The sequence below is a fragment of the Balaenoptera borealis genome (genome assembly GCF_965194805.1).
Source record: "Balaenoptera borealis genome assembly, chromosome: 13".
NCBI classification, from domain to species: domain Eukaryota; kingdom Metazoa; phylum Chordata; class Mammalia; order Artiodactyla; family Balaenopteridae; genus Balaenoptera; species Balaenoptera borealis.
This window is the reverse complement of record NC_138870.1, coordinates 43,666,159-43,693,037: the sequence shown is the minus strand read 5'-3', so window position 1 is coordinate 43,693,037 and position 26,879 is coordinate 43,666,159. Positions and strand designations below refer to the sequence as shown.

General features: G+C 50.0%; 2 protein-coding genes across 6 annotated transcripts in view; both read left to right on the top strand.

The window, feature by feature from the left end:
• Positions 1-26,879, top strand: part of LOC309610094 (THO complex subunit 7 homolog) — a gene marked incomplete at its 5' end in the record, with an annotated part of 113,715 nt that overhangs the window by 46,094 nt on the left and 40,742 nt on the right. The gene's annotated exons all lie outside the window — the stretch shown is intronic.
• The window catches only part of GALNT6 (polypeptide N-acetylgalactosaminyltransferase 6), a 34,239-nt gene that overhangs the window by 3,741 nt on the left and 3,619 nt on the right, over positions 1-26,879 (top strand). For 4 of the 5 annotated variants that reach the window (XM_082352425.1, XM_082352422.1, XM_082352423.1 and 1 more), the window contains 9 exons: positions 3,018-3,259; positions 7,715-8,307; positions 10,170-10,342; positions 18,692-18,841; positions 19,878-20,112; positions 23,353-23,470; positions 24,853-25,053; positions 25,585-25,716; positions 26,328-26,429. In XM_082352425.1, coding sequence (XP_082208551.1) covers positions 7,817-8,307; positions 10,170-10,342; positions 18,692-18,841; positions 19,878-20,112; positions 23,353-23,470; positions 24,853-25,053; positions 25,585-25,716; positions 26,328-26,429 — 1,602 coding nt within the window. In that variant the 5' untranslated portion in view covers positions 3,018-3,259; positions 7,715-7,816. The remainder of the gene's footprint in view (positions 1-3,017; positions 3,260-7,714; positions 8,308-10,169; positions 10,343-18,691; positions 18,842-19,877; positions 20,113-23,352; positions 23,471-24,852; positions 25,054-25,584; positions 25,717-26,327; positions 26,430-26,879) is intronic. The other variant, XM_082352424.1, reaches the window with a different exon arrangement.

The window sequence follows — 26,879 nt, the reverse complement described above, 5'->3', positions numbered from 1 at the left end:
TCCTCCAGTAACAAAAAACCTGTGAGCTGTTGAACTTCCTGCTTGGTCACATATTATTTTGATTTTCAGTGACTTTTACAAACTTGGAATAAATCAAGAAATATTTACTGAGCACCTACTATATGCCAGGCATATTCTAGGTGTACAGTGTGAGTAAAGTTGGGTTGGGTTTTTCAATGGAAAAATCTGTTTGGGTAACTAAAGCTTAAAATATTATGCAAACAAAACATAAACCTACATCTGCCAGGGAGAAAACCTGACAGACTAGCTACTGAAATAACTTTCAGTGCATCTTTCTGGGAAAATAACCGCGTACTACAGCTTTAGTCTTGGGGGAAAGCTGAAGTGTCTTGAAAGTGTAATTATGGAGAAAAGTGAAAACCTCCCAGCATTCTGTAATTCAAAGGGTCAGAGGTGGGAGGAGGAGTTTGGAGCAGATAGTTTGCTACTTTGTTCACAGCATGAGAACAGAGGAAGTGAAATGCAGCCTCTTGGCTCCCTCCCCCCAACCAGTAGCTTGAAATTGACCTGTCCCCCCGCCCCGCTCCGCAGCGTGGTATTAACTCCTCCACACACATGCTCCCAGTGAGAGCGGCAACAGTCATCACTTTTCAAAGAATAAACCTGTAATTGAGCGGTAGTCTGACTAACCTGAGCAAACATCCCTGTTGGTGGTGTTGCCACTGCTAACTTCCTGGCCCCCACGTCTCCAGGAGGTCAGCAGCTCCACTGATTAAACAGAAAGAAACTTTGTTACAAAGAGGCCACCTGGCCAGCAAGAGCACTTCTGGGTAGCTAACCCCAGCTTTCACAAAAGCCGAAACTTTACCTGGGACTTTGATTTGTGGCATCTTTAAAGCATTTGTAGTCCTAGGTGGGAGTTGGAGGAGGGCAAGCCCCGGGGGGTGGTGGGAGGAGGGGGGAGGGGAAGAGGGAGGGGTAGAGGCTGGGGGGTTGTCTATGAGTGGAGTTGGGAGGCTCTGGAAAACTGCCCCACCCCAGGCTCAGGAGAGCCAAACCTGGTCCCCAAACTCCCCAGGTGACCTCCAAGGGGGAGGTAAGAGGGTGGAAACAGAGCAGTGGCCTGGGAGTTGGGAGAGCTGTGAGCTGTGTGACACAAGAGAAGTCACCTAACCACTCTGGCCTCACTGTCAAATGAGAGTACTGGACTCAGACAGACCTAGTGTTAAGTGCCACACTGGTGTGTAACAACAGAACATCATGTAACTCACATGCTTGTTGGCGTAAGTGCATTCAAAACATCATTTAGTGAAGCCAGCCCTCACCCTTGTAGCTTTAAAGGGGTCATGTTAACCCCACTGGCCTCATCTCATTTAACAAGAGTTGATGGAATACCTGCTACATATGAACCTTGTGCTAGACTTTGCAAGTGATTAAAAAGGTGAAAATAACCTGTCCTCTCTGGTCCAGGAGTTCACAAAGGTGTGAGAGAGGACAGACTGTGATAAGGCCAAAGTAGAAGTATAAACCCAGGCCACAGCAGTGAAAGTGCCGAGTCCTAACCACTGGACCACCAGGGAATTCCCTTAGAAAAGTTTTACACTTTAATCGCATAAGAGGTATGAATTCTACAAACTAACAAAAAACATCATTTGAAAATGTAATAATTTAAATTTCTTTTACCTATGTGAATTTTGAATAACAAATTTTTCATTTTAGTTTTGTATCAGGAAATGTTTATCATCTTCAATGGACAGAGACAAACATTAAAATAAAATTTTATTCAAAATTCATAAAAATAAGGTGAAAGAAATTTAAATAAAACTTTCAAATGATGTTCTTTGTAAGTCTGTAGCATTTATACTTCTGAAGTTATTAAAGCTAAAAACCATACTAGGACTTTCAGTACACTCTATATATGTATTTATAATAACTGAAATGAAATTTGAACGAAACAATACTTTCCCATGTTACATATGATGTAATGGCAGTTGGTATTTTCTTTTTTGTTCTACTCTAGTCTAATCTTTTTCTTTTTTTAATACATTTATTATTTTTTTTAATTTTTAATTTTTTTACTTTTGGCTGCGTAGGGTCTTCGTTGCTACGCCCGGGCTTTGCAGCGAGCGGGAGCTACTCTTCGTTGCAGTGCACAGGCTTCTCATTGCGGTGGCTTCTCCTGTTGCGGAGCATGGGCTCTAGGCGTGTGGGCTTCAGTAGTTCTGGCCCGCAGGCTCAGTAGTTGTGGCTCACGGGCCTAGTTGCTCCATGGCATGTGGGATCTTCCCAGACCAGGGCTTGAACCCATGACCCCTGCATTGGCAGGCGGATTCTTAACCACTGCGCCACCGGGGAAGCCCTAGTCTGACCTTTTAAAGAATTTTTTTTTTCATGCTGACTTGCAACACTTTAAATTTATTTCACAATCCTATAATGACTTGCGATCAACAGTATGATAGACAATGCACTGGGTGAAGCCTTAGTTCCCTTATACCAGGGACAGAAGGTAAATTTGTGTTCTGACTGGTGAGGCCAAGAAAACAGGTCCAATTTGTTCAGCCTAGGAAATCTTCCTAGAATAAGAGAATTTCTGGCATCATCTCACTACTAAAACCCGAGATGGTCTGATGTGTTGCAATCCCAAGGGTGGTTGGAGGAAAAAGAGTTGGGAATGAACACTCAGCAGCAGCAGGTGGGGAATGAGTGGGTGAGGGCCGATGGGCATACTTGCCAGTGGACCTGGTGGCCAGCCTGAAGGTGAGGGAGCTACACTGCGGGGAGGACCATGTGAAGCCCTGCTCTTGACAAACTACTATGTACAATAGGGGCTATTTCTTCCCCAAGGCTGGTGACCTCCCCGACCTTGCCAGCCACACTTCTGGGAATCGTCTCTTACGCAGAGAGCAGGAATCCTTAAACCCAAAGTCTTCTGGCTTCCATCGGATTATGTGTCCATTCTAAGGGACTCTTTCCCATCTCTCACATGCTGAGCAAACAAACCAGAGACCGCGTCCCTTACTGCCAAGGCTAATCACAGGTGTCTTGTTTCATTTCAGGATGTGGTTAGTACCTTGAGGAACTGCAGACACCAGAGAGAAAGCCTTAGACAGCCAGGTTGGATCGAGAGAGCAGATGCCTGGGAAGCGCTCAATTTAACCCCAAGTCTCTCTCCAGGAGGGAAAAAAAGGAACAAAGGGAAACCACACTGCAAGGGACTACAAGGCAATGCCAGGATGAGGGAGTTGGAGTGACCTGGGTGATTCTGTGTGGGTCAGTCAGGGAGGCCTTCCTGGAAGAGGTGAGTCTTAAGCACTTGGCAACAGCTGGTAACTCAGCTTTCCAGGCATACCTCGTTTTATTGTGCTTTGCTTTATTTTGCTTCACAGATACTGCGGGGTTTTTTTGCACGTTGAAGGTTTGTGGCAACCCTGTGTTGAGCAAGTCTGTCCCTGCCATTTTCCCAACAGCGTTATTTTTTAATTAAGATTTTTTCCTTTTTCTTTGACGTAATGCTATTGCACACTTAATAGACTACAGTATGGTATAAACATAACTTTTATATGCACTGGGAAATCAAAAAATTGTGTGACTCACTTTCTCGCAGTGGTCTGAAACTGAACCCACAATATCTCCGAGATATGCCTGTACCACGCCTTTGTTTGTAACTGTGCTCCCTCTTTCTTGCTGGAGTGGAAGGTAGACAAAGTATCAGGGAAGATGCAGCCTGCAGGATGGTTCGACACTGTCATGGCGAGCACTTCCCCATTCTGCGGCCCTCAGTCTTCGCTTAGCTGAGGCAGTTGCAGGACTGATGAGGTGTCAGTGTCGGGCAGAACCCTTTGTGCCGGCCCAGCAACCCCTGGGGCAGGACATCGCCTCTACACTGAATCTCCATTTCCCCCTTGAAGCCTTCTTCAAGCCCACAGGGAACTCTACCGTTGTCAACTTCTCTGTGCTATTCTTCAGTTCTAATTTTATTGATTTTTGAATAGGTAATGTAGTCAGGGTTCAAAGTGCAAAAGGGTATTCAGTGAAAGATCTTTTTCCTACTCCTGTTCCCTCCCTGGACGGGTGCTACCTGAACCCGGTGCTAACGGTTCTTGTTCTCTAACTAGATTTTAAAATCCCATGGGGAGAGGGATGGTCTCACACCTCTCTGTGTCCATCTGTGTCCCAGCTGGGATGAATTGTCCCACCCCATCACCCAAGGGAGTTTTCCTAACACCATATCTTCCCTCCTCATCCGTACTGCTGCTATCTTGGGTCAGACCCCCAAGCTCCTCTTAACTGGCCATCCAGCTGCCAGTCAGGTCCATCTCCTGGACACGTTCCACCAGCTGTCATACGACTCTTCCTGTAATGCTGGGCTCCCACTAATCCTTTACTGCTCCCCATACCTCAGGTCAAGGGCAAACTCCTTGCCATGATGACTTGGTTTCAGCCACTTCTCCAGACCCATCATTTGCTACTCCCTTCAGGCTTCATACTCCCACCAAACCAAACTACTTGGAATTCTCTGATGGGCCATGCTGTCTCCTGCCTCTAGGGCTTTCTATGTGCTGTTCCCTCTGCCTGAAATGTGCTCACCTCACTGGCCAACTCCTACTTGTGGGTTAGTGTTCAGCCCAAGCTTCTCCCCCAAGGGACTTCACAAACACCACCCTCCCCCACTGGCTGACTTGACTTCATCCTCTCTCCTTCAACCCCCGAGGGTGCCTCTCTCATGCTGTCTTCTCACTCGGCGATCTCTGTTTAAAATTTGACTCCCCCAGTTGACTGTACGGAAGACTGGGCTTGCTCATCTCTGTATCTCCTCCATCTGACAGAGAACCTGGCATGAAGCAGGAACTCAGTCAATACTGGCACAATGAACAAATCTCTTTTGTCTCCCAGACAACACCTAATATAAAATAGACACTCAAAGAGATTTGATTTGATTTGATTTTTGCTGCTGCTTCTGCTTCTGCATCTCATGTTTTAAAGGAAAACGACCTGTCTCCCCCCCACCCAAAGTGACCCCTGTTCCCCCTTGATATCATGACAGCCACGTGTGCCCCAAGTGGATCCAAGTGACTCCGAACACCAGGCTTCTCCATAGGCAGCAGCTTGTGTGTTTAAATAACAGCGCAGCTCAGCTGGAGTTACTTTTAAGTACGACAGAGTAAGGAGTGTGGCTCTGGCCAAGGACCAGGTGTTTAAGGATAATTCCTGGGAAACCGAGAAGGGATTTATTAATGATAATAATAGAACTAATTGAAGGCTGAGTCTGTGCCAGACACTCTGCCGAGTATTTTACATACATTATTTCTGATTTAATCCTTCCCACCACCCTGTGGGTTAGGTATTAGTTACCCCCACTTTATAGATGAGGAAGTTGAGGCTTAGATTAAATCATATACCCAAGGGTCACACAGCTGCTACTGATAAAAACTAACACTTTTAGAGCACTTACTGGGTGCAGAGACTGCTAAGCTTTTTCCATGAATTATTTCATTGAACTTAGTGCTTACAATAAACAACCCTAGGAAGTAGGTGCTGTTATTATTAGAAGCGGCAGATCCAGAATTTGTGCCCAGGTTTGTTGCCACCAATGTCTAGTCCTTAACCCCTGAGCCTTATACTTGCAGAGCTGTGTACAGAAAGTTTTACAATCACTCCTCCTCTGAGGTCTGGGACCACGTACATGGGGGTAGATGCTGGGACCATGTTCCTGCCAGAAGGTGCTATCATTAGAGTCTTAGATTTTAAAAAAGATTGTTTTTATTAAATATGAGCAGATACAGAAGAATATTTATAAAATATGTGTAGGGTACAAAGAAGAGCAGTGCCACCAGCAACCACCATCCACTATTTTTTTTAATATTTATTTAGGCTGCTCAGGGTCTTAGTTGCGGCACTCGGGATCTTTTTTAGTCGCAGCATGCAGGAACTTGTTTAGTTGCGGCATGAGGGATCTTTAGTTACGGATGCAGACTTCTTAGCTGCAGCATGTATGCAGGATCTAGTTCCCTGACCAGCGATCGAACCTGGGCCCCCTACATTGGGAGCGAAGAGTCTTACCCACTGGATCACCAGAGAAGTCCCGCCACCATCCACTTTAAAAAAAAATCACTTCACTTTGAAGAAGTCCCCTGTATGCCTTTATTCCCATATCTTTCCTCCCTCTTCAGAAACTTTGGTTTCACTGTTTCTTTAGTTTTCTTTATATGTAGCTCTACCATATATTCTTTTTTTTTTTTTTGGCCACTCCTCTCGGCTTGCAGGAATCTTGGTTCCCCGACTAGGAATTGAACCCAGGCCCACGGCAGTGAAATCGCGGAGTCCTAACCACTGGACCACCAGGGAAGTCCCACACATATTCATTTTTGTATTCATAAAACATGTGTTGCTTAGTTTTATGTGTTTTTAAATTTTTTATAAATGGAATCATACTGGATGTATCTTTTTTTTTCCAACATCTTTATTGGAGTATAATTGCTTTACAATGGTGTGTTAGTTTCTGCTGTGTGACAAAGTGAATCAGCTGTACATATACATATATCCCCATATCCCTTCCCTCTTGCGTCCCCCTCCCATCCTCCCTATCCCACCCCTCTAGGTGGTCACAAAGCACCGAGCTGATCTCCCTGTGCTATGCGGCTGCTTCCCACTAGCTATCTATTTTACATTTGGTAATGTATATATGTCAGTGCCACTCTCTCACTTCATCCCAGCTTACCCTTCCCCCTCCCCGTGTCCTCAAGTCCATTCTCTACGTCTGCGTCTTTATTCCCGTCTTGCCCTTAGGTTCTTCAGAACCTTTTTTATTTGTTTGTTTAGATTCCATATATATGTGTTAGCATACGGTATTTGTTTTTCTCTTTCTGACTTGCTTCACTCTGTATGACAGACTCTAGGTCCATCCACCTCACTACAAATAACTCAATTTCGTTTCTTTTTATGGCCGAGTAATATTCCATTGTATAAATGTGCCACATCTTCTTTATCCATTCATCTGTCGATGGACACTTAGGTTGCTTCCACGTCCTGGCTATTGTAAATAGTGCTGCAAAAAATATGGAACGTTTCACAAATTTGCGTGTCATCCTTGCACAGGGGCCATGCTAATCTTCTCTGTATCATTCCAATTTTAGTATATGTGCTGCAGAAGCGAGCACTGGATGTATCTTTCTGCAACGTGATTTTTTTCACTCAACATTGCATCCAAGTTGTGGCTTGTAGAAGTGGTTCATTCTTTGTCACTGCCGTGCAGTCCTCTGTGCTGTGGATATTTCACGCTATTTACTCATTATAACGCTGACAGACATTTGGATTGTTTCTGATTTTTGCCTTTTTAGTCAGTGCTGCTAGAAACGTTCTTGTGCATGCCTCCTGGCATATGTGCGCCAGAGTTTATCTGGGATATAAAACCAGGAGAGGAATTGTGGGGTCATAGGGTATGTACGTTTTAAATTTTTCTAGAGAATGCCAAATTGTTTCTCAAAGTGGTTAAGTTGATTAAATCTCTTCATGTAGAGTTTCAGTGTTCCAATTATTCTAGATCCATGAATGTCAGAATCTTAGGGCAGAAAAGAAAGAGAGTCCATTTTCCTCATTTTCTGGATGGAGGAAATTTAGGTGCAGGAAAGTGACGTGACTGGGCTAAGGTGATGTCACCATTCAGCAGCAGAGCCTGGACGCGAACCCCGAATCCCCCGACTCCCTCCCCACCACTGCCTTGGCTCATTTCTCTCTCTCATCCCCCGCTTCTCAGGCCGAGGCCCCAGGGTGTGGCCACCACGACCCATCAGGCTATTTCCAGGGCCGGGCCAGCGCTTGGAGCTGACCCAGCCGGGGTTCCCATTGGTTCCCAAGGATGAGGCTACTCCGCAGACGCCACATGGCCGTGCGCCTGGCCATGGCGGGCAGCGCCTTCGTGCTCTTCCTCTTCATCCTGCAGAGGGATGTCAGCGGCAGGGAGCAGGCCACAGAGAAACCATGGCTGAAGTCCTTGGTGAGCCAGAAGGATCATGTCCTGGACCTCATGCTGGGGGCCGTGCACAACCTTAGGGATTCAATGCCCAGGTTCCAGATCAGGGCTCCGGAGCCCCAGCAGACACTGGCCTCCACAAACCGGACCTGCCTCCCCGAGTTCTATGCCCCAGCTGAGCTGAAGCCCTTCTGGGAACGGCCACCACAGGACCCCAATGGCCCGGGGGCAGATGGGAAAGCATTTCAGAAGAAACAGTGGACGCCCCAGGAGACCCAGGAAAAGAAAGAGGGCTATAAGAAGCACTGCTTCAATGCCTTTGCCAGTGACCGCATCTCCCTGCAGAGGGCCCTGGGGCCGGACACTCGACCGCCTGAGTAAGTGGCGCCGTGTCCTGGGGTGAGGCCAGGGCTCTGCCAAAGGCGTGGCTGGTATGGCCATGGCCACGGGCTGAGTGCCAGGTAAAGGGCTGACAGGGATTTTAGAGTATGGGCAAGGATTTCCTCTAAGGCCTCACTTTTCCTAATCAATTGCCCTTATCCCAGGGCACAAAAGATTTTGTATCTTTTGATACAAAAAGATTTTGTATCCTCATGTCAAAGATTTTGTGTGGGGTTCATATTATGGTCAGGCCGGAGGCTCAGGGAGACCTGTGAGAGTGAAACACGATTGTGAAGGTGACAGGATACAGGAAAAGGAACTCTGTCCGGGCTGGGACCAGACCTGGCCTAGGGGTGACTGGGAAGGCCTGACTGCAGGCCACATATTCGGTGGCCTTGTCCCATCCTGAGGCCTGCCCCAGAGACTGCAGGACTCCGCTGCTGAGCTCTTGGCAAAGGGCATTTCCCAACAGCAGCCCTGGTGGTCAAGATTATCCCCACACCTCCTGGTTTCTTTCAGTGAAGACTCACAGGGCCAAGAATTCATTCCAATCTTTATTTGAAGCTGTTTGTACTTTCAATCCCGGGCAATGAACCAGTTCTTAGATCTTTGAGCCGTAGCCACTTCAGTCTGTGTTCATACTGTCCTCATGTCAAAGATTTTGTGTCTTTCTCCTGTAGACTTTGTCATTCCCAACTCAAGAGTAATACCCTTTTTAGCCTTTTCTCACATGGCCGTTCCCGTCCTCAAGTTCGTGATTCTTTAGGACTTTGAACCTGGGGTTCCTCAGACTAGGACCAAGTATTGGAGGCCTAGAACATGGAACCACCCCAAGTTATCAGGGCTCCTAGCAGGGAAGGGCGGTGGGTGTGAGGGCAGCCAGTGGAGGAACTCTGAGAGTCTCCTCTGGAAGGCCCCTGAGAAATCTCTCTGATCAGCAGAGGGGGTTAAGAAAGGGCATCAGGGGACTTCCCTGGTGGCGCAGTGGTTAAGACTCCACGCTCCCAATGCAGAGGGCCTGGGCTTGATCCCTGGTCAGGGAACTATATCCCGCATGCATGCTGCAATTAAGAGTTCACATGCCACAACTAAGGAGCCCACAAGCCACAACTAAGACCTGTTGCAACAAAATAAATGAATAAATATTTTTTTTAAAAAACTATAATGATTAAAAAAAGAAAAGGGCATTAGGCCACATGACTCCTTGAGATCCAGCATTCACACATTCCTGCCCCCAGCCGAGATGGCGTGTCAGAGAGGGTGGCAGTGTGGCCAGTGCCACAGAGTGGCTGGAGTGGATGAGGATAGAGAAAAGGTCACAGGAAATTGTTTGTGATAATAGTATCAGATTCCAGGGAATTCATGAGGAAATGGATCAGAGAAAAACTGTACATTGTAAAGAGAAAAGCCTTTTCCTCTCACTGAGTATGGAGACTGTAGTCACTTTTCTCAGATGTCAGAGTTGCCTTTTATTACTTCCCCTCTGGGACCTCTGGATTGGATTACACTTTATGCAGCACACATATCACTGAGAAAGAGAGAGTCAGCCCTGGGAACTCCTAGAGCAGATGAGAGAAGTGAGGGGGATGCCCTCGGCATCACCGCTGGGGCACCGAGCCAGCTCTGGGGGAGACAGGTCTTGGAGTGGGTTGGTTAGGACCTGTGCAGAGGCTCAGAGTAGGTGGCAAATAGCGGGGAAGCTGGAAACAGGGAGCAGCTATTCCCAGCTCCAATGGGGAATGGAGGCTGGGGGATCCAAGGAGCAAAGGATGGTTATAGGAATCTGTGGACCGAGCCCTCCCTACCCCTGGAACTCCCAGGGACCTGGAGAGCTGTATCTACACGTTCATCCTTGCAGATGTGTCGACCAGAAGTTCCGGCGCTGCCCCCCACTGCCTGCCACCAGCGTCATCATTGTGTTCCACAACGAGGCCTGGTCCACGCTGCTGCGGACGGTGTACAGTGTCCTGCACGCCACCCCAGCCATCCTGCTGAAGGAGATCATTCTGGTGGATGATGCCAGCACGGAAGGTGAGGCTAGGGGGCCCCCCAAGGAGAGGCCTGGGGTCTCCCCGGTATTCTGTGAAAGAGGGCAGGTGCTCCTGAGGGAACAGGCACTGCCTCATGGCCTGTTGTCTGGCATCACAGTTCATCATAGAGGCTAGGAGCAGGAAGAAGGCAGGTGGGGGCCAGGGAGCAGGTAGACCACATTTCTAGAGCCCAAGCTTCATTCACATTTTTACCCCCAAAGCTCCAAAAGCTTGGCAGTTCTGGCTTCAAGGACTCCCTTAGAGCTGCCAAGCCCAACCCCAAGTTAGAAATGCCGGGAGAGGTCAGGGCAGGGCAGAGGGTGGGGACAACCTTCCCTCTGTTTCCTACCTGCCGGACCATTCCTTTGCTCTTGAAGATTCCACCTCAGAAGCCCTTTGCTATAGTTGGTAATAGACAAGTGAGGTTGCTCGCCAAACTTCCACCATTCAAAGCAATTCCAGAAACATCTACAGAGTACTTTGTGCCTGGCACTGACTTAGGCATAGGGAATAGTATGACAAATGACAAATGAGGGACTTCCCTGGCGGTCCAGTGGTTAAGACTCCACGCCTCCAATGCAGGGGGCGCAGGTTCGATCCCTGGTCAGGGAACTAAGATCCCACGTGCCACGTGGCCAAAAGAGAAGACAAATAACAAATGAGACAGATCTTGCCCTGAGTAGGCTGACAGCCCTCGTAGTCAGATGACTGCTAACAACACCAACCACAATGGTGTGGCCTGCAACACACCCCAACGGACGTGAAAGTGCGTGGACTTGAGAGTCTGACACCCAGGAACTCAAGTCCCAGCTCTGACTCTTCCTAGCTCTGTGACCTTGGGCAAGACACTTAACCTCTCTGAGCCTCAGTCCCCTCTTCTAAAAATGAAGACAGTGGTGGCCGAGGGCTCAGAGATAGGTGGTAAATGAGATCATTCATGCGCTGCAGAGCACTTAGTCTCGAGTAAGAGCTCCGTGTGCGTTAGTTTCATTTTATTCTTTGTATGGGAGCAAGGCGCTATGGGAGGTGTTATTTCTGTGTGGCATGGTTGGGGCGGTCCCCCATGGAGGCCGGATTAGAGCGGCGCCTGAAAGCCCGAGTGTTTAGGGAGAGAAGAGGTGTTGAAGGGCAGTCCCGGAAGAGAGAACAGCATCAGCAGAGCCCTAGAGACATCAGTGTGTCTGTGCTGTGAGAAATGATGTTGAATGAAATCCATGCCATGCTAAAAGTATTTATTTGGGGGGGAAAATAAAACGACGTATCATTGAAGGTGCTTAAGCTGGAGAGTGACCTTATCTCAGAAGGATGGCAGCTTTGGGGAGGGTAATGGTCAGGAAGAGAGGAAGAGGACCCCGAGTCCAGGGGGGAAGTTCATAAATCACTTGAGCATGGGATGCCGGGGCCAGAACTAGGAAAGGGACTGCAGGACCCATGCCTCGGTAGACTGGGGTCCTCCAGGAGCTGAGCCCTCCTCCCAGGTGGCACATGGGGGCTGGGGCTCTCCCGGGTTGGCTTCCTGTGCCCACGCTCCCGTATTGAGGGCAGGAACTGTGCGGCCCCTCCAGTGGAGCTGCTGACGCCCCCTCCTCTCCCCCAGCCCCCTCCTGCCCTCTGGGTAAGAGGACTAGGGCCGGGGAGGGCAGTGGAAGGAGGAGCTGAGTATGGGCACTGTTGAGTCCATTTCCTCCGGCGAGCTCCCATTTTCCCGGGAAGGACAGACACCTAGCAGCACTTACAAAGCAAAAGCAGACAAGTATCAGCGATGCAGTGAAAGGGTCTGGTGGATAAGGAGCAGAGAGATTAGCTTCTGGAAAGGGGGGGGCAGAGTTTGGCGAGAGGGTTGGGGCTTGAGAATGGCCTCCGGGGAATCTCAGTAGCAGTAGAATGGTTGTAAGGAGTGGGAACCAATGTATCAGCTGCCCTTCCTCTCAAACTGGGCTCTCTCATTACCCTTCTCCCCACAACCCTGAGCGGCCCATCCCTCAGAAGCTTCTTCCCTTGAATCCCATGTGGGAGAAGTTCTAAACAGTTTCAACTTGTCACTCAGAATTGTGTACATCCCTAAGGCATAGTTGGGCAGTTCCTCTGACCAGGCCAGCCAGTGACATAGTGCCAGGCTGCCACGGACAGCTTTGAAAGGGCAGAGTGGCCTGTGCCTAGTAGGGTGGGCTTGGCAAAGAGCCAGTCCCTCTCGGGCCACCAGACCTGTTCCCGTTCCTTCTGGTGGCCTCTCCCTTGTTGCCCTGGACTCTCTCATACAGCCAACTCCAGCATCTCGGAATCACCTGCCTGAAAAACCGAAACCAGCCATTCTTAATTTCCTGCGTCCTGGCCTCCTTAGACACTCTGTTAAAAGCTATGCCCCTCTCTCTAGAACAGTGCACAACTGCCACAAGTGTGCACACACCCACATTTGTGCATGTAATTCCAGGGAATTTGTGGACCCCAGGATAAACCACCCTACCTTGAGGGCTTTTGGACTATAGAGATATTTTCAGCAATGTTCAGTTCAGCAAAGAAAGAAAAATACCCTCAGATCCATGGTCAGAAATCTCTGCAGTCCACGGTGGGATAAAATTTCCCACACCTTTGACCGTTTGATCAGATCACCCGGCTCTCATTATACACACACACAAACAATGGCTGTGTCTGCTGAAATTCGATGTCTTTGCTCTCTGTCGTCCTATCCAGGTGCCCGGCAGCACGGTTTGACCACAAGTGTACGGGCGTTTGATACTGGGGGGCAGGTATCAGAAAGGGGCCCTGTGCCAGGCTGGGGAACTTTTTCTTTCCCACTTCACAGTCCGTCCCCAGGCACAGACTTCCCTCCTGCGTGGCCAGGTCAGCAGCCGAGGTCCACTCTTGGTCTGGCACATTCCACAAGCTCCTAAAAACTGGCCCCCCCAAGCCTGACAGTCTACCATGCCCCAAACAGGGCAACCCCTTGTCCAAAGCCCTGCCCTGCCCTTGGCAGGGAGGCTGAGTAGGAGAACCTACGCCTCCCTCCTGCGCACTTTGGATTAGCCCAAAGGAGAGGAGGGGCAGCCCTAAAGTCAGGAAACACACTGTGAGAAACGCAGGGGAGGAGACACTGGGAGCACTTTGGATTAGCCCAAAGGAGAGGAGGGGCAGCCCTAAAGTCAGGAAACACACTGTGAGAAACGCAGGGGAGGAGACACTGGGAGCACTTTGGATTAGCCCACGATTTCGCCCACTGCCGTCTCCCCTGGCTGGTCAGAACTGAAGTGAGTGGCAGTTCCTCTCGTGGCCCCCTCAACTCCCAAGAGACACCAGTAATGCAAGTCAGGAATTATTCAAAGCCTCCAATTCTAGTTGAATTACAACTTCCAGTGTCTATTCTAACAGGTAAAGTTGCTTCATTACTGCTATCTCTTACCTCTGTCCTTGTTTTATAATATAGGAAGATGTCTCTGTAGTAACTCTATGTCCTGGATTTTCTAGGAAAGTTTCCATTCAATATTTTCTTCCCCATAAAGAAATTCTGCTATTCCCGCCTGTCAGTTTCACCTGCCAGTTTAATCCTCACGCTTGGAGATGGAAAGAGGCCGATAATGAGTCTTGATTTGGGTTCGAAAATATAGCCCAGTGTCTAAATGTTCCATCTGGGCAGGAGGATTGTAGAATACGCCCAAAGGGTGTTACACTCGTTCCTTTCTCCTCTTCTCCTTGCAAAAGGATTGATCAAGAAAAATTTCCCCATTGCAGTTCGATTTGAGGCTGGATAGAGTATAGATGGGCATGAAATGAAAACAGCATAAAACGAGAGAGGGAAAGTTAAGAGAGGAAGTCCTCCCTACAGGAAAGGCTTTCTGTTTTGTTTTTCTTTTCTAGATTTTTCAGCAGCCAAAGAAGAGGGGGAGAGTCCACAAGAGAAGCATAAATAAAGGCAGTTCACTGATGTGCTTAATAAGTGTTTATCACTTACCTACTGAGCACCAGACCCTGGGCAGGCTCCAGGGGTATAACAGTGAACAGTAGAACAAGGTGTCTGTCTTTTTAGAGGCTTACTTTTTTAATGGGAAAGATAGAAAATAAATAATTGCAGATAATAAGTGCTATGAAGAAATTAAATTAGAAGAGAAATAAGAATGCAGGTGATGGGCTACTCAGTAATTAGGCAGCTTTTTTAGTCAGAGTAGCCAAGAAAGGCTACTCTGAGTGCTCCCCACAAAGGGAACAGCCAGTGCAAAGGCCCTGAGGCTTAGTGTGTTAATGGGGCAGAAATAAGACCAGGATAGCTGCAGAGAAGCGAGCAAGGAAGCAGAAACAGCACTGGTACAAAGTGAGTTTACAAAGGTGAGCAGAACTGAATCACAAGACCTTTTTAAGCGATAGTGTTTGGATTTTTGAATGTGTGTGGTAAAATATACATAAAATTTACCATCTTAACGGGGTTTTTTTTTTTTTTTCTTAACGGGTTTTAAGTGTACCATTCAGTGGCATTAAATACATTCTCATTGTTGTGAAACCATCACCGGAACTCTTTCATCTTCCCAAATTGAAACTCTATGCCCATTAAACAATAACTCCCCATTCCCTAGCCCCCCAACCCCTGGCAACCCCCATTCCACTTTCTGTCTATGAATTTTACTACTGGAGGTACCTTGTGTAGGTGGTATCACTACAGTATGTGACCTCTTGTGTCTGGCTTATTTCGCTTAGCATAATGTCTTCAAGGTTCATCCATGTTGTCACATGTCAGAATTTGCTTCCTTTTTAAGGCTGAGTATGCCATTGTTTGTGTAGATCACATTTGTTTATTCATTCATCCACCCATGGACATTTGGATCGTTTCCACATTTTTGACTATTGTGAATAACGCTGCTATCAACATGGCTGTACAAATATTTTTTTGAGTCCCTGCTTTCAATTATTTTGGCTGTATACCCAGAAGTGGAATTACTGGATCATATGGTAGTTCTTTGTTTAATTTTTTGAGGAACCATCATACTGTTTGGGTTCGTTTTGTTTTTTTTTTTATAAATTTATTTATTTATTTATTTATTGGCTGCATTGGGTCTTCGTTGCTGTGCACGGGCTTTCTCTAGTTGCGTTGAGCTGGGGCTACTCTTTGTTGCGGTTCGCTGGCTTCTCATTGCAGTGGCTTCTCTTGTTGCGGAGCACAGGCATGCGGGCTTCAGTAGTTGTGGCACATGGGCTCAGTAGTTGTGGCTCGCGGGCTCTAGCGCGCAGGCTCAGTAGTTGTGGCACACAGGCTTAGTTGCTCTGCGACATGTGGGATCTTCCCGGACCAGGGCTCAAACCCGTGTCTCCTGCATTGGCAGGCGGATTCTTAACCACTGCGCCACCAGGGAAGTCCCTTGGATTCATTTTTTAAGTGCAATTTTAAACCACCGTAGTGACATGATGTGATTTATAGTTTTAAGAGAGAACTCACCGTGGCTGCTGTGTCACAAGTAGATTGGGAAGAGGAGTGTCGAGTAGAGGCCGGGAGACCAGTTAAGACATGATTGCTGCAGTGACGGTGGGGATGGAGAGAGAGAACTGGCCATATTTGCTGAAGGACTGTTTGTGGAAGGGAGAGAATTCAGCACGATTCCTAGTTTAGAGCAGCTGGAGGGATGCCGGTACCATGTATTTACATGGGGGGAGGCTGGGAGGGCAGGTAGGGAAGAAATCTGGGGCTCCGTTTCAGGCATGTTAGGTTTGTGGTTTTGTTAGACATCCAAGTGAAGATGGCAAGGCCAGGAAAAATGGCCCAGGAGCATCTGCATATAGATGGTATTTCAAACATGGGACTGAGTAAGGCATGTGTGTGGGAGGTCACAGGAGTCTCATAGACTCCAGTCGTGAGGAATGAAGCCAGGCTGGGGTGGTGTGGTGTTGAACCTAAATGAGGAGGCTCTCATCTGAGGGACATAAGGGAGAATGGTTGGGCCCGTCCGTCTTTCCACACTCGGCTCTGCTGTACTCAGCTCTTGGGTTTATGTCCAGTGGGTCCAGGGAGGGGCATGACTTAGGAGAGCTATCTCACCCCCATCAGAGGGCCTGAGGCTCACGCTCAGAATTCCCAGGTCCCGCCTAGACACCCGAGATTGGAGGGAAAGCGTGGGAGAAGGGCTCTGTAGAGCTCAGGCTGCCCTGACGTTCACAGCTCAATGCTTGGCGAGCTCTTACCACAAAACCCACTTCCTATGATGTTTTGTCCCTGGGTTATCTCCACCACCATGAACTTCCTGTAAGCACAGTTATGTTCTCAGGGGAAACGTCCGCCGTCAGCCGCGCCGAGAAGGTAAGACTCCCGCACAGGGATCCTCCCACCTCCCTGTTAGAGCCAGCACTCGGGGCTGGACTTGGAGGATGGGCCTAGGAGCTCCGTGAAGGCAGGACCCAGACCCCGGCCCTCCCTGCCCAGGATAGCGGCTGGCACCTGGCAGCGTGTTCACAGGTGTTTGCTAAGTGAGTGCTGGGCTGAAGCTGCCAAATGAGGCTAATTTTGACTTATAAACATTGGGGACAATACTCCCTATTTCATAGCGCCTTAATCTTCACAGAGAAGATTAAATAAGAAAGTCAACATGGAAGCACCTAGTTCCATGAGTGGCACATAGTAGTGCTCAAGTATTTGGGCACTCTGTGTGTGTGTGTGGGTGTGTGGGTGTGTGTGTTTGTGAGTGTGTCAAAGTAGAGGGAGAGTGACTTCCCTGGCGGTCCCGTGCTTAAGAGTCCGAGTTTCCACTGCAGGGGGCCCGGGTTCGATCCCTGGTGGGGGAACTAAGATCCCGCATTCTACGCGGTGTGGCCAAAAAGAAAAACAAAACGAGTAGAGCGAGAGATCAATCGCGCCCTCACAAAACTGACTTTGGACCCCAGTTTGTGTGACACTGCGTTGAGAGCGAGGCCTAAGCTCTGGGCCGATCCCACAGCCCTCAAGAGAAAGGACACAGTCAGCCGTCACACCTGCCCCGCGCCGCCACTTCTGAAACCATAGGCAACTCCATTCTGCACAGTGGGGAACAGAACAGTGGCACAGATAAACCAAAACAGCAGTTACTGAAACATCACTGAGATTTGGACTATGTTCCAAGGTGGATTGCTTCAGAATAGGGCTATATTTAATGCTCTGAGGATTTCCGACTAAATAACAGAGTCATGAAGTGAGCCCCCTCTCAGAAGGGGCTGGAGATCTCAGCAGATACCTCTCCTCCCTTCAAAGCGCTTTCCCCACCCCCTCCAATTCAGGATGGTTGCCCCTCCTGGAGACTCCCCCAGCCCTGCACCACCTCTGGCAGGTCACTCATCACCTACCCTGCCGTCACCCACCCGTTCCCTGGGTGGCCGGGCTCACCACTGTGCCTGGCTCATGGAGGTGCTGGGTACATGGTTTTTAAATTTAATTAAAAAGCCGTTCAGCATCTTTTCATCTTCCTAAAGAATTCCATGTGCAGAGGAGGTAATAAAGAGGATTAGAGTAGGGACTTCCCTGGTGGCACAGTGGTTAAGAATCCGCCTGCCAATGCAGGGTACATGGGTTCGAGCCCTGGTCTGGGAAGATCCCACGTGCCGCGGAGCAACTAAGCCCGTGTGCCACAACTACTGAGCCCACGTGCCACAACTACTGAAGCCCGCGCACCTAGAGCCCATGCTCCGCAACAAGAGAACCCACCGCAATGAGAAGCCCGCGCACCGCAATGAAGAGCAGCCCCCGCTCGCCGCAACTAGAGAAAGCCTGTGCGTAGCAACAAAGACCCAACGCAGCCAAAAATAACTAACTAAATAAATTTATTTTTAAAAAAAGAGGATTAGAGTAAGACTTCTTGCTGCTGCCCCAGAAGCCAGAAATCAACACTTGTGTCCGCTCTACCTGTCAGACTTACTCTGAAGAGCCTGGGAGACAGGGACTCAGACAGGGAGAAATGACTGCCACAAACCCCAGGTGTGGAAAGGAGGGGAGGCCCAAGTCCCAGCTCTGAAAAGATGGGGGGCTGAGAGGGTGCGGAGACCAAGAGGGGCATCTGAGAGCCTTTGTCAGAAGTTGATACTTGATTTGAGACCAAAGAAACACAACTCTGAGGTCCTGTGTCAGACATCAGAGAAGGCGCCCCGGTAAGCAGACACAGGAAGGGCCCAACAGAGCCGGTGGAATGTCCTGGCAAGGTGGCCACGGGCAGTAGGACCACACATGGGACCTTCTCCTCTACCACCCCCCCCCCACCTTGGGCTTCTATGGAGTTGCTCAGCGCAGTGAGGGCAGGAGGGTTAAAATGCAGGCCTGCTGGAGGCCTGAGAGCACCCAGACTTGGTGCACACGGGGGATTAGGTTTGCAACAAAGTGGTGAGCTGGCGACAATGACCCTGTCCCTTCCAGAGTACTTGAAGGAGCCGCTGGAGCGGTACGTGAAGCGCCTGCAGGTGGTGAAGGTGGTGCGGCAGGAGGAGCGGAAGGGGCTGATCACCGCCCGGCTGCTGGGAGCCAGCGTGGCCCAGGCGGAGGTGCTCACCTTCCTGGATGCCCACTGTGAGTAGAAGAGGGCCGGCCTGGCTCTGTCCCCCTTCCCTCCCTGGCAGAAAGAAGAGCTGGGACCATGGCATCAGCAGAACACCTTCCAGCTCTGCTGTCCCAGGATCGAAGCAGGCTTGGGACGCCCCTAGCTTCTTCTACCCCTTTCTCACCCCAGTGCCGAGGATGGTTATCCGGAGGCACACACAGCCCTAAAACAACTGGTGACGCCACAGTTGCTGGGAGTGTGTTCTGGAGCCCCAGCCGTTCCTCCCTCCCCCCCACCATCTGAACCTCATTCTGAGCTCAGCCCCCCGGAGAGGCCTCCTGTCGCCACTGGGCACTGGTTGGCGTGGCACTTTCCTGCAGGGCCGCATGGGGCCAGGAAAGCCTGCTTCTTGCCCCAAAACAAAACACTTCCCCACCATTGTCAGGGAAAGAAATGTTCCCTAAAAGCAGTGATACATATTCTGAGAAGCTATAGCCTTGGAGTCAGAAGCCCTAGATTTGCATCCTGGCCCCGCCACTAACCAGGCCTCAGTTTTCTCTTCTATCAAGTGGGGTGAGGAGGCCAACCTCACTCACCAACAAAATGAAGGCTAAATCAAGTCATACGTGCAGTTCATTGAAAATCCGAAAGGGATGGTTATTCTACAACTGGAGCTGAAGCATGAGGTGCAGAGATCCCTGGGAGAGGGGACACCCGCCTGTGAAACCCACACTTGGGTGGGGAGGGCCGACTGAGTGGATAGGCTACAGACCCTGAAGACACCCCTCCAGGGCCTTCCCTGTGCCTTTGGGTCCACCATGTTACTCCCCTGAGACCTCCATTCTCCTCTCCAAAGCCACCTCCACCTTTTTTGGGGGGAGAGGGCAGGTGTAGGAGGGTCCTGGGAGATCTCTGTCCACTCTCTGTGACCGTGGAGCTTGCACGTGTTTCCCTGTCTACAGCTAGGGAGTGGGCGCTTGTCCTCCTGGGGCTCCCCACTGGCGGGGGGCACAGGCTCAGCTGTGGGCAGGACCCTGACTGATGTCTCCTGGTGCCGACCTGCAGGTGAGTGCTTCCATGGCTGGCTGGAGCCCCTCCTGGCTCGCATCGCCGAGGACGAGACGGTGGTGGTGAGCCCAAACATTGTCACTATTGACCTGAACACTTTTGAGTTCTCCAAGCCCGTCCAGAGGGGCCGAGTCCAGAGTCGTGGCAACTTTGACTGGAGCTTGACCTTCGGCTGGGAGACCATACCTTTACATGAGAAGCAGAGGCGCAAGGATGAGACCTACCCCATCAAGTAAGTACTGTAGCCTGGTGGGCCCACATCCTGGTCTCCGTGGTCCCAGGGACCTGGGCCATCTCAGGTCAGCATTTATGAGGTGCTCTGTGAAGCACTTGACATATTTAATCGTCATCCCCTATGAGGTAGGTACTGTGATTAGCCTGGTTTGCAGGTGAGAACACTGAGGCTCCTGGTGATGAACAGTTGGCCTCAGACTATACACTAGAAAGTGGTGGAACAAGGGTGCCCATCCCGCCAATCTGGCCCCAAGCCCGTGCCCCCAACATGGCTCTGTCCTACCTCTCACCATAGCAGCTGGCTCTCACTCACCACCTTCTGTGTGCCAGGCCCTGGGCTAAGGGCTTTCCACACCTGATCTCATTTATTCCTCCCTACATGTAGAAGGGTGTGACTGCTGCTTTCAGAGAGATGGAGGGGAGAGGCCATTGTAAAATAGCCATTATAATGAGAGGGGGTGGTGTGTGCACCCAGGTCACCGTCTTTGAAAAGACTGAGAACATATTAAAGGAACATAGACAAATGTCCTGCAGTTTACAGTGTGTTGCAGTTGCCCTGAACTTTTTCAGGAAAAGGGCTAGATAGCAGATATTTTAGGTTTTGCCAGCTACAAAAAATAATCCTTTCAAAATGTAAAAACCATTCTTTGCCAGAACCTTAGAAAGCCAGGCCAGCTTTGGCCCACAGGCCACAGTCTGCCAACCCCTGAGCTAGAGGGCAGATGCTGGAAAGTTTATCCATTGTTTGATGCCCAGCTGGGTTTGCCTTCCCCTCACACACCCACCCTGCCCCTCCCTCTCCAGATTGCCTGTTGGTGTTGTTAGAGACCACAGACGTCTCAGCTAAACCGAGTTGGGGAGTGACTTTTAGAGTACCCTTTACTTCTGGATTTTCTGTGCCATTGCTTTCCTATACTGGCCAGGAAACTGAAGGGTCAACCAAATATATATACCAGGGATGGAGGGAAGCAGAGTTTGGGGATACGGTGAGCAGAGATAAAAGGGAAGGCTTTCTCCCCATGCACGTGCCCAAATCCTAAGAAGTGCTGCCCAGAGCCTCAGTAGAGAGGGCTCGGGTGGGCCACAGGAAGGAATCCCATGGATTCTGAACAGCCAGCTGCTCTGTGTCCTTTAGAAGGAGAAGAAGAAGCAGCAGAAGGGGGCAGAGGGGAAAGGAGAAGGCAGGGGAGAGAAAAGAAATTAGAACTCCCTATAGACCCTCTGCTTGATTCATAGATGTCTTTTGTTTGAGATGTACAGCAACAAAACCCCCTTCCCCCAAGCTGGGGCCAGGCACACAGTGGCACAGTCAGGGAAAGGGCACCTGGCCCCCACCCATCACTGACGTCCCCCGCTCCGTTGTCCGAGGAGCATACAACTGGAAGACAAAGCTCCAGTGTTTGAGGAATTAATTTGCTCCCTGGTCCAAATGCCCTGGTGGCGTGCAGGGCTTGCCTGAGGCACTTTGCATAGTACCCACCAGGAGGCCTGCAGGCAGCACCCTCCCTTCCTCCACTCCCAAAGTCAACGGGAGGCCAAGAGAAGAGGTGAGGACCCAGGGGACCCTAGGAAGCAGGCCAGGAAATGCAGAGTGTTTCCAGAGGTTGCCTGTTGGTTGTGGGTCTGCAGCAAAGTTCCCCATGTAGAGTTTATCCTCAGAGATAATTTGTCAGTGGCTTCTTGGTCAGAGGGACCTCTCAAAGCCAAGAGACAGACCCAGGTTGGGGAAACCCTGAAGAAGTAGCAGGTTAGGGACTTCCCCAGTGGTGCAGTGGTTAAGCATCCACCTGCCAATGCAGGGGACACGGGTTCTATCCCTGATCCGGGAAGATCCCACATGCCACGGAGCAACTAAGCCTGTGCGCCACAACTACTCAGCCTGCTCTCTAGAGCCCTCGAGCCACAACTGCTGAGCCCATGTGCCACAACTACTGAAGCCCGTGCACCTAGAGCCCATGCTCCGAAACAAGAGAAGCCACCGCAATGAGAAGCCTGGGCACTGCAACGAAGAGTAGCCCCCGCTCGTCACAACTAGAGAAAGCCTGCACACAGCAACGAAGACCCAATGCAGCCAAAAACAAATAAATAAATATAAAATTATTTTTAAAAAAAGGAAGCAGCAGGTTAGTTCCAAAATGCTCATCTAGAATCCCAGGACTCTCTGAGGCTTTCCTGGCCTTACTTGGGCTGGCTTAGAACCCCTGGTAGAGGCCACAACCAGTGACAGAAAGCTTGCCTGAGCTTGAGGGTTCCCCAACCGAAATTCCTTCCGGAAAGTGGCTGCAGGAGCCAACTTCAGGGCGACGAAAACAGCCATAGGGTAAGACCAGGGTCCTGGGTTGTCGCCTTGACCAGTCAGTCCAGTGAACACTGATTGAGCCCCTGCTGTGTGTGAAGCACCTTGACCGTTTCTGGGCTGACAGAGAAGGTTTCTGCTTGGTTGTGCCACGTGGAGCCACCCGCTGAGGGCAGCAAAGCCCCGTCCAAGCCAGCCTGGCGTGGCACAAAGGCCAACAGCTAATGATCTGGGTGCACTCCTGCCCTGTCTCCCAGCCCCGCCTTCAACCCTTAGCCCAGCCCCTCTCATGAGCAGCGTGGTATCTAAGTTCTAGATGTTTTTGTCAATTTATCTAAACATGGGTCTGTGCCTCCCTGCCTTTGTCTGAAAGCCAGAATCTTGTTGTAGCCTCCAAATGCTCCCTGTAGTCCAAGTTGAGCTTAATTTCACCTCGCTCCCTACTCTGTTTCTGGGAGCACCTATGTCCAAAAACAACTTCACATAGCTTCTGATAACCGAGTATCTACTATGCTTTAGGAACTTTGCTGCCAAAAAGCAAACGATTGTGGCTTTTCCCTCAGCTACTACACTGAGCTCTCAGAGGACAAGATCTGTCTTTCTTTACTCTGTACAACTAACACGTAGCACAGGTCCTGGTAGCCCGTGTGTAACACATCCTTGGTTGAATGAATGAATGAATGAATGCCTTTTAGAAGAGAGTAATGATAATTACATCTCTCCTCAACCTGATCTTAGAAGGTGAAGAGAACACAATAAAAGCTCAATAAGCATTTGCTAAGTGCATAAGTTAGTGGAAGAGGGGCTGCATATCCCAGGTGAGAGGAAAGGAGGAGGGAGGGAGTTTAGGAGGGGTCATCGGTGAGTTCACAGCTTTCCACGCCAGGTTCTGGCCCCTCTTCCCCCCAGAAGATGCACATGCTTCTCCCTCTGTCTCTCCAGATCCCCGACGTTTGCTGGTGGCCTCTTCTCCATCTCCAAGTCCTACTTTGAGCACATCGGTACCTATGATAATCAGATGGAGATCTGGGGAGGGGAGAACGTGGAAATGTCCTTCCGGGTGAGAGTGAAGAGGGCTTCGTGGGGGAACCACAACGTCCCAGGGGACGGCCTGAGAACCTGTCTCTTAGGCAGTGGCAGGGATATCAATTCTTCAGCTGAACTTGGAAGGGTGGCTGTTTCCCGTCATGGCTCCACCTTCCCTCTGCCCCCTCCCTGTCCATGGCAGTAGGGCCTTGGGAGTCAGATTGGACAACTGAGAACAAATTACTGGGCAGAACTCCTCAGAGGGAAGGAATAATAGAGGTAATAGGGACCAGACATCTGGGGACTGGTGACATCTTTCATGATGTCTGTTGGAAAAGGGTTAGGGTGAAGGTGGAACAGGTCAGTAAGCAGTCACTATCCTTTTTCTGGAAAAATCAGGCTCCGCTTTCCAGGTCAGAGACCTCATGCCTTGGTAGCCTTAGGAGTTTCCCTCCCCTGTGTTCAGCAAGCTCTTCATAACCATAGGAGAAGATGATGGCCAAATTCTGGTGGGCCCCAGAACTCTGAGGGATTCCAGGAATAAGGAAAATCAGGATTAGGTTAGAAGAAAGGCTTGCCTCTTCATGAAATCTACACAGATCCCCATCCAGTGGACAGTAATTAACAAGTAAATGAGCTTGTTTATGAAGTCACCTCTCACAGTGCTTGGCACATACAAGCACATCACTGATACCTGCTGTTCCTATGGCTATGATTATGTATTTCTGTTGCTGCTGTACTAAAATGAATGACAACATACCTCCCAATCTGAAACCTAAAAAAAGGAGAAGACACAGGTGGAAGGGATGTCGTAAACCAGCCCTCTGACAGAGGAGGGTCACCAGCTCAGTCACCATAACGCCCATGGTTCTGACCCTAGGCTCGTCCGTGAGCCTCTGACCTTTGTTCAGTCTCTCTGCAAGGAAGCTAGTGTGCTAAAGGTCCAGGTGATCACCACAAGCCACCTGATGGTGGCTATTAATTAATGAATTGATGCTTTGATTAGGTCACAAGTTGATCTCGATTTGGAGGAGCTTGAGTTTCCAGTAACACCTGTGTGAGCTGATAAAATCACATTTCCAGGTCAAAAAACCAGGTGGCCAGAGCTCACAGTAGGTAGATGGACATAAAATTCACCAACTGTCTTTTCTCCAAAGTGGGCCCTGGTAACCCTCAGGACCCTGCAAATTTCTGTTTGCTTTAATCAGAGTGAACCAACATCAGAGAGCCAGAGATTGTGTAGTTATGGTCTGGGAAGAAGCCTGGTCAGTGTCTTTTTTTTCCAGGGAGAGAGCCCAGCATTTCCCTGAGTCTGTGGACTTGGGGTCTGGCACCCTGGGAATGGAACAGAGCTGCTTGGGGGGAGGTTTTCCCACCCAGCCCCTGAAAACCCCATCCCATATCCTCTTACGGCAGGTGTGGCAGTGCGGGGGCCAGCTGGAGATCATCCCCTGCTCTGTGGTCGGCCACGTGTTCCGTACCAAGAGCCCTCACACCTTCCCCAAGGGCATCAGTGTCATTGCTCGCAACCAAGTGCGCCTGGCTGAGGTCTGGATGGATAGCTACAAGGAGATTTTCTACAGGAGGAATCTGCAGGCAGCAAAGATGGCCCAAGAGGTGAGAGGGGAGGGTGCTCAGGAGGTGTTTAGATGAATAGAAGGGCAGAATCCCAGCCCCTGGTCAAGAGCTTACTGATGACAGAGACCCACCCATCTCCACCACCTGGTGCCTTTACCCCTCAGACCTTGGGAGCTAGAGCCCAGGCTCTGTTTTGGAGGCTAGAGAATGAGGAGAGGAGGCTTTGTATTCCCTGCCTGGAGAGCCCCAGTATCTTTTAGGAGGGGAGGGAGAAAAGATTTGGAGGAAGAACCTCTTACGGGAAGAATGGCTTTACTCTGAGAAACTGGGAATTGAAGACTGGGAGAAAACTGGGCGTTCACAGGAGATGGGGGTGGTGCTATGGGTGCGGGTCCCAAAGCCAAGGCAGGGGGGTTGGGATTAGATGTGGGGCCCAACTGGTCCTGAGCAGGGATGAACAGGAGACCCACTCTAGGAGAAAGTAGTCCCAGGAACTCTGGGCTACTTCCACCCAGACAAGAAGGTCAAGGCTGGTGGAACTGACCCTTAGGGGGCTGGCTTGGTTGACAGAAATCCTTCGGTGACATTTCGGAACGACTGCAGCTGAGGGAACGACTAAACTGTCGTAACTTTTCCTGGTTCCTGCACAACATTTACCCAGAGATGTTTGTTCCTGACCTGAAGCCCACCTTCTATGGAGCTGTGAGTCTTGAGAACCAACGTGCCTACCCATCATCACAGAACCCCCGGGAGAAGTTCAGGACCACTTACCCCGCAGCTGGATGACAAACAACTGATTTTTACTCTCCACGCTCCCTTATCCAGGAGGAGGCCCAAGAGGCCACCCTGGGCTTCTAGAGCTAAAAACCTTATAAGGAGGAAACAACCCCTAAGCAGTGGTTCTCAAATACTCACATGCATCAGAATCACCAGGAAGGTCTGTTAAGACACAGGCTGTTGATTCAGTAGGACGGGGTTGGGGCCTGAAAATGTGCATTTCTAACAGGCCTCCAGGTGATGGTCTGATGGTCTGGGGATCACACTTTGAGAACCACTGCTCTTAAGGACATTCCCATATGCTGAGGGCTTCTCCCAGGGACCTGGCAGGTTGCCCACCCTGACCTTGCCCAGCCCCTGGGCTCTGCACCTCACTTTACTGTTCACTTCAGGCGTCTGCCTTAATGAGCAGAGGAGGAAAGTCACAGAGGAGAAATCCAGCCGTGCAAATTTTATTCCAGATGGATCCCACACCAAAAACCAAAAAATTCCTAACTGTGCTCCCCTGGTTCCCCTCTCTGCTCAACATTCTGCAGCTCAAGAACCTCGGCATGGATCATTGCCTGGATGTGGGAGAGAATAACAATGGAGGAAAGCCCCTCATCATGTACACCTGCCATGGCCTTGGCGGCAACCAGGTACAGAGCCCAGCCCGAGGCAAGCCTGTCTCTGGGACATCTTCTCTCTTCACAGGCCCCCTTCCTCCACTCAGAATCGTCCTTTCCTGAGGACTAGGGTAGGGGAGACCCAGAGAGAGGGGAAGATACCAGCCCTGCCCTCAGACAGCTCCCAGTCTGAGGGGAAATGCATGATACCGACAGACAAGGTCTTAAGTGTGGATCAGGGGCATTCAGAGAGGAGTGGGCAGCAGTGCTGGCTGCTAGAGAGGGGCTGGGGGGGAGGATTGTTTTGTGGTTCGGGGTTTTTTTTTTTCCCACACCCCCCACCCCAGGAGGGGAAGATTGTTCATCAGAGGAGGCTTCCTGGAGGATACCAGTTGCTGAGTGATGTTTTAGGGTGACTGTGGAAAGTTTCTGAGCACTTTGCCTCAGCTACACTCAACTTCTATCTTCAATGCCTTCCCTGCC